General features: G+C 46.0%; 1 protein-coding gene across 1 annotated transcript in view; it reads left to right on the top strand.

The window, feature by feature from the left end:
* Positions 1-4,772: 4,772 nt before the first annotated feature.
* The window catches only part of NT5M (5',3'-nucleotidase, mitochondrial), a 62,108-nt gene continuing 59,383 nt past the window's right edge, over positions 4,773-7,497 (top strand). Inside the window, exon 1 of the mRNA XM_064279407.1 lies at positions 4,773-5,024. Within this exon, the coding sequence (XP_064135477.1) occupies positions 4,773-5,024 (252 nt within the window). The remainder of the gene's footprint in view (positions 5,025-7,497) is intronic.

Below are 7,497 nucleotides of genomic sequence, written 5' to 3'. Positions count from 1 at the left end.
ACGTCAAAAGCCTGCCTCTCCACCACACAGCTAAAACAGTTACAGTCAGACCTCAAACAGATTCACCCTTGCAATATAACAGCCAGGTCCTATCTGCTGTAATGGGGCCACGTGGATCCATGCAGGCGTGAAAGACAAAGTCTATGGACCTCTTGTGCCTGGACTGGAGCCACTTCTGCTCTGAGTTTCCAGATTAAGGGAGTCGGCAGAGTGTTTTTCCCGTGTTTGTTAATTTGTTCTTCTCCAAGGCCAGAAGAATGGCTCAAGAGTGCAGCAGGACCTATCCCAGGCCCAGAGAAATCAACTGTTAATGAAGCCAGTTGGGGCAGAGGAAGGAGGGATCAGATAAATATGAGAGAATTCTTCCAAAAGGAGGAGCTATTAGATCCATGCAGTAAATTAGAGAAAATCATTTATCTTGTGCTGAGAGTGCTGTTTTATCTCAGATTCAGGAGGCGTGTATAGATTGTGTGTGCTGAATTGGTCCTCACCATAGTCACATCAGGGTATCAGGGGTGCATCACTTTGCTTGCCTTCTTTCACTGAAGCAGCCATGCCCCTGAACACTACCGCCAGCCCTGCTGCAGTTGAGCCAGGGAATTGGGTCTGAGGTGCTACTGCCGACTCGGCAACTCCTCACAGCTTCTGCACCGTCTCTCCCTTCCCCCTCACTCAGTCCGATTTCTTAACTTTGCCTTTGATGTTCAGGGCACCTAGCTTGTCATATATATAATCATTTCACTTGTTTTTTAGGGTCTTTGTTATGAGAGGGAGCACCGGAAGCATCTGACTACTCCACCATCTTGGCTCCGCCTCCAGGAAGGCTCTATTGAAGAAGAATAAAGTAGGAGGACTCACAGTTCCTGACCTCAGAACCTACTATACAGCTATGGTAGTTGTCTTGGTTATCTAGTGTTGCTCTAACAGAAATATCACAAGTGGATGGCTTCTACAAATAGACCTTTATTCTCTCGTAGTCTAGGAGGCTAGAAATCAAATGCAGGGCTTCAGCTCTAGGGGAAGGCTTTCTCTGTTGGCTCTGGAATCCTCATCATCAATTTTCCCCTGGACTAGGAGCTTCTCCTTGGAGGAACCCTGGGTCCAAAGGACATGCTCTGCTCCCAGTGCAGCTTTCTTGGTGGTATGAGGTCCTGAACACTCTCTCTGCTCACTTCTTCCTTTTATCTCTTGTAAGATAAAAGGTGATGCAGGCCACACCCCAAGGAAACTCCCTTTATGTTGGATCAGGGATGTGAATAAGGGTGTTACATCCCATCCTGATCAGCTTTAACATAAACTAATCTTGCCTCCTTAACCACAAGCAGAGATTAGGATTTACAACACATAGGAAAATTACATCAATCACAAAATTGAGGACAACTGCAAAATACTGGGAATCATGGCCTAACCAAGTTGACACATATTTTGGGTAGACACAACTCAATCCATGACAATAGTCAAAACAGCTTGGTACTGGCATAACAACAGTTCCATTCACCAATAGAACAAAATTGAGAACCCAAAAGTAAATCCATACACCTATGGTCACCTGATCTTTGACAAGGGCCCAAAGTCCACCAAATGGAGAAAAGACAGTCTTTTTAACAATGGGTACTGGCAAAACTGGATGTCCATCTGCCTAAAAATGAAACAGAACCCATACCTGACATCATACACAAAAGCTAATTAAAAAGTGGATCAAAGACCTAAATATAAAGTCAAAAATTATAAAGATCACAGAAGAAAAAAGGGTCAATGCTAGAGGCCCTAAAACACAGCATAAATAGGATACAAACCATAACTAGCAATGTACAAACACCAGAAGATGAGCTAGATAACTGGGATCTTGTAAAAATTAAACACTTATGCTCGAGACTTCACCAAATGAGTAAAAAGACAACCTACAGACTTTGAAAAAAATTTTGGTTGTGATAAATCTGAAAAATGCCTAATCTCTAAAATCTACAGGAAAATCCAACACGTCTACTACAAAAAGACAAATAAACCAATTAAACAATGGGCAAAAGATATGAATGGACACTTCACCAAAGACGATGTTCAAGTAACTAACAGATACATGAGGAAATGCTCGAGATCACTAACCATTAGAGAAATGCCAGTCAAAATCACAATGAGATACCATCTCACCCCAACATTACTGGCACTAATTAAAAAACAAAAGAAAACAAAATAACAAATATTGGAGAGGCTGCAGGGAGATTGGCACTCTTACACACTGCTGATCGGAATGCAAAATGGTATAACCATTTTGGAAAACTATATGATGGTTCCTTAAAAAACTAGAAATAGAAATACCATATGATCCAGCTATCCTACTCCTAGGAATATATCCTAGAGAAATAAGAGCTGCCACACGAATGGACATATGCACACTTATGTTCATTGCAGCATTGTTCAAGATAGCAAAAAGATAGAAACAGATGAATGGGTAAACAAATTATGGTACATACACACAATGGAGTGCTATGCAACGATAAAGAACAATGATGAATCTGCAAAGCATCACACAACGTGAATGAATCTGGAGGCCATTATGCCGAGTGAATTAAGTCAATCACAAGAGGACAAATATTGCATGAGACCGCCACTATAAAAACTCATGAAAATATTTACACAAAAGAAACAATCTGTTATGTTTAGGAGGGGGTAAGCGGTGGGAGGGAAAAATACTAAATAGACTATAGATAAGTGGTAAATTTCCTGGCAGGTAAGACAGTACACAATACTGGGGAAGCCAGGACAACTTGTCCAAGGTAAGGTCATGGAAGCTCCGTAGACACATCCAAACTCCCTGAGGGAACAAATTACTGGGCTGAGGTCTGTGGGGACCATGGTCTCAGGGAACATGTAGCTCAATTGGCCTAACATAGTTTATAAAGAAAATGTTCTACATTCTACTTTAGTGAGTAGCGTCTGGGGTCTTGAAAGCTTGTGAGTGCCCATCTAAGATACTTCACTGGTCTCACCTCATCTGGAGTAAGGGAGAATGAAGAAAACCAAAGACAATATTGAACTCAGTTAAGACTACATAGGCGGAAGTGTTTATTGATGTTTGCTAAGTTGCATCAAAGATTAAGATGGATAGAGAGGAATGGATAGATGCACTGATGTGTATTAAAGTAAATAGAGCAACATGTTTACTCTAGAATCTACATGGTGGGCATATGTGTATTCCATTGTACAGTTCTTTCAACTTTTCTGTATGTTTGAAAAATTTCATAGTAGAATTATGTAGAATAACACAATGATGTATTTAGGGAATGAATATTTGGTTTTTTTTTTTTTTTTAAGCACTATGGAAAATCTTCCCTAGGGGGTCCGAGAATAACCCGAAAGGTTTATTGGAGGAATTACATTCATTTATTCATTCAGGATGCAGTGATGAATCATTTGGTCCCTGTCCTTGAGTCCAGAGAATGCCGGGGGTGGGGGGGGGGGTAAACATTTGTTCCAGTGTGCTGAGGACCTACTATGTGCCTGGGTTGTAGCATGGATCAGTGTGACCTCACTGTCCACACCCTTCCCCCACTGTGCCATACAGCCTCCCTGTTGGTCCCTGCCCATCTCTCTGACCTCAGCCTGTACCATCACCCTTCCTTCACCATACTTCCAGGAAGATCCAAAAATGGCAGTTCTAAGAGGATGGAGACTTTTTTCACCACCTGATATCCATCGCCAAGCACACACGGGGCCACTCAGTAACTATTTGCCACGTAAATATATAAATGAACATTTTAGTCTCACCGGCCTTCTCTCAGTCCTTGAGCACTCACTCCCTACCTCATGACCTTCAAGATCACTGCTCTTGCTCTCTGGACCGCTTGTCTCCTGGGTTTTCCTCCTGCGGGCTCTTTCTTACCGTTTAGGGCTCTTCTTCAGTGTCACCTGCTCTGAGAGGCCTTCCTTAACCTCCTAATCCAAAGACACCCTGCCAATCCCCCAACTCTCCATCATCGCGTCATCCTGCCTTAAGTTTTTTTGTAAAGCAAGCTATGGAGGTGTCTGTCTTGTTGTTGTTAGTTGCTGTCCAGTCGGCTCTGACTCATGGCAACCTTATGTATAACAGAACGAAAAGTTGCCAGGTCCTGCGCCATCTTCATGATCGACAGGTGACCATACAATATTTATTGATAAGCTTATTTGAAAATGACCAGTGATGTTCTACCAATTATCAGCCTTCAACGTGGATGCTGTCCTGTTTTGGTCCCTTCATACTATTGTCACTCCCTGTGATTATTTTGCTATTTTGTAGGTTTATCTGCTTTGGTCTGGCTGCCCCTGCAAAACGAAAGTTTCAGTGTGGTGGGAACCTCCTCTGTTTGCTCACCGCACTATCCCCAATGCCTAAGGTCGGAGTCCGACACACAGTGGGGATTCGGTCACCCCCTGAATGACACAGGCCTGTTCTGCGGGGCCCACGGCTGTTCCACCCGACACTGCTGCAGTGGGCAGAAGGGCCCAGCCAGAGGCCAAGGGAAGGCGTGAGGCGAGAACCGGGGAGCGCACTCAGGGCGCTTCCTGAAGCCCCGCCCCCGGGCCCGCCTCCGCCGGGCGCCTGTCCCTTTAAGCGCTCGCCCGCTCACCCGCACTGCTGGGTGCGGGGGCGCGCGCTGCAGCCTCGCTCTGGGGCTGGGCCTGCGTGCTCGCCCTGGTTCGCCCGCCCGCCGCGCGCTGGCGGGTGGGCTTCTCCTCAGACGCGCTATGGCTGCGGGTCGGGCCCGGGTGGCCGCGGAGAGCGCCTGCGCGGGGCCATGATCCGGCTGGGCGGCCGGTGTCTGCGGCGGCCCGGTGGGGCCCCGAACGGGCGGCTGCGGGCGTCGGGCGAGGTGGGCGGCCGCGCCTTGCGGGTGCTAGTGGACATGGACGGCGTGCTGGCCGACTTCGAGGGCGGTTTCCTCAGAAAGTTCCGCGCGCGCTATCCCGACCAGCCCTTCATCGCGCTGGAGGACCGGCGCGGCTTCTGGCTGTCGGATCAGTACGGCCGGCTGCGGCCAGAGCTGAGCGTGAGCACCCCGGCTGCGCCCTGGGAGCCGGGACGGGCGGACTGAGGACAACGGGGGCCAGGACGGGGAAACTGAGGCCCCAGGAACCGGGCGGGGGGGACCGAGGACACCGAGGGCCAGGACGGGGGGACCGAGGACATCGAGGGCCAGGACGGGGGGACCGAGGACACCGGGAGCCGGGCAAGGGGAGCGAGACCCCAGGCGGGGGAAATGAAGCCCCGCGGGCTGGGCGGGGGACTGAAGCCCTGGGAGCCAGGACCAGGAGACTGAGGCCGCCGGAGCCGGAGCCGGGACCAGGAGAGTGAGATCTCAGGCAGGGTGATGGAGGTCCCCGGTGACCTTGCGTGACCCTGCAGTGGCTGCGCTTGAGCCCTCCTCTTGTACCATAGGGTCCTGCTGAGGCCCAAGCGCAGTGTCACACAGCCCCACCTCAGTGACTGTCGTGAGGACTTTTCTAAGTACCCAGCAAACAAAACCCACTGCGGTCGAGTGGATTCCCACTCATAGTGACCCTGTATATAGTGTAGAACTACCCTGTAGGGTTTTCAAGTGTCTACAGTGGAGTGGCTGGTGGTTTCCAACAGCCTTTTGGTTAGCAGCTGAGCACTTAACCACTGCCCCACCAGGGTGCCTCTTTACAAATACAGAAGACGACAAAGCATAATCCAACTCTCTATTTACCAGTGACATTTTAACTTTTATGTTTTTGTTATATGTATACTTAATGCACATTTCATTATAATACTTATTTTGTCTTTTTAGCAGCCCTTTGAAATCTTCTGTTCATCTCTTTTGCTTCATCGTTTTTTCCTTTCATGTTATCTACTCTTATGTTCAAGAGCAAGTTTCAGAGTCTCTTTTCACATCCACTTTGGTCTTTTCTTTCTTTCTGGTCTTTTTAATGACTTCTTTCTTCCTTCGTTTATGAAGTCCTTGATGTCATTCTGCAACTCATCTGGTCTTCAGTCATTAGTGTTCAGTGTGTTAAATCTGTTACTGAGATGGTCTCTAAATTCAGGTGGGATATACTCAAGGTCATATTTTGCTTCTTATGGACTTGTTTTAATTTTCTTCAACTTCAACTTGAACTTATGAGCAACTGATGGTCTGTTCTACAGTTGGCCCCTGGCCTCTGACTAATGGTATTGAGTTTCTCATTATCTCTTTCCACAGATGTAGTTGATTTGATTCCTGTGTATTGCATCCAGCGAGGTCCATGTGTATAGTCGCCATTTGTGTTGTTGAAAAAAGGTATTTGCAGTGAAGGAATCATTAGTCTTTCAGAAGTCTATCATTCAATCTTCAGTGTCATTCCTATCACCGAGGCCATATTTTCCAACTACTGACCCTTCTTTGTTTCTGACTTTCACATTCCAATCACCGGTAATTATGAATGCATCTTGATTGCATGTTTGATCAATTTCAGACCACAGAAGTTGGTAAATATCTTCAGGTTCTTCATTTTTGGCCTTAGTGGTTGGTGCGCAAATTTGAATAACAGTCCTATTAACTGATTGTCCTCGTAGGTGTATGGATATTATCACTGACAGACAGACAGCATCATACTTAAGGATAGATCTTGAAATGTTCTTTTTGATGATGAATGCAACACCATTCCTCTTCAATTAGTCATTCCCGGCGTAGTAGATCACATGATTGTCCGATTCACAGTGGCCAATACTAGTCCATTTCAGCTCACTAATGCCTAGGATATTGAGGTTTATGCATTCCATTTCCTTTTTGACATTTTACAATTTTCCTGCTTTGTACATTCCATGTTCCAATTGTTAATGGTTGTTTGCAGCTCTTTCTTCTCATTTTGAGTCATGCCACATCAGCAAATGAAGGTCCCCAACACTTGACTCCATCCACGTCATTAAGGTTGATTCTACTTTGAGGAGGCAGCTCTTACCCAGTTGTATTTTGAGTGCCTTCCAACCTAAGGGCTCATCATCTCACACCATGTTAGACAGTGTTCTGCTGCTATTCGTAAGGTGTTCGCTGGTTAATTTTTTCCAGAAGTAGACCACCAGTCCTTCTACGTCTTCTTCACAACCGGACCAATAAGCAACATCACGATAAATGAAGAAAAGATTGAAGTTGTCAAGGATTTCATTTTACTTGGATCCATAATCAGCGCCCCTGGAAGCAGCAGTCAAGAAATCAAACGAGGTATTGCATTGGGCAAATCTGCTGCAAAAGATCTCTTTAAAGTATTAAAAAGCAGGGATGCCACTTTAAGGACTAAGGTGTGTTTGACCCAACCCATGGTGTTTTCAATCACCTCATGCATGTGAAAGCTGGACAATGAATAAAGAAGACTGAAGAAGAGTTGATGCCTTTGAGTTACTGTGTTGGCGAAGAATATTGACTGTACCACAGACTGCCAGAAGAAGGAACAAATCTGTATTGAAAGAAGTACAACCACAATGCTCATTAGAAAGAAGGATGGTGAGACTTTGTTTCACATACT

Source organism: Loxodonta africana, chromosome 2 (assembly GCF_030014295.1).
Source record: "Loxodonta africana isolate mLoxAfr1 chromosome 2, mLoxAfr1.hap2, whole genome shotgun sequence".
In the NCBI taxonomy this organism is placed as follows: Eukaryota; Metazoa; Chordata; class Mammalia; order Proboscidea; family Elephantidae; genus Loxodonta; species Loxodonta africana.
Note: the sequence above shows the minus strand (reverse complement) of the source record. Positions and strands in the feature narration are given on the sequence as shown.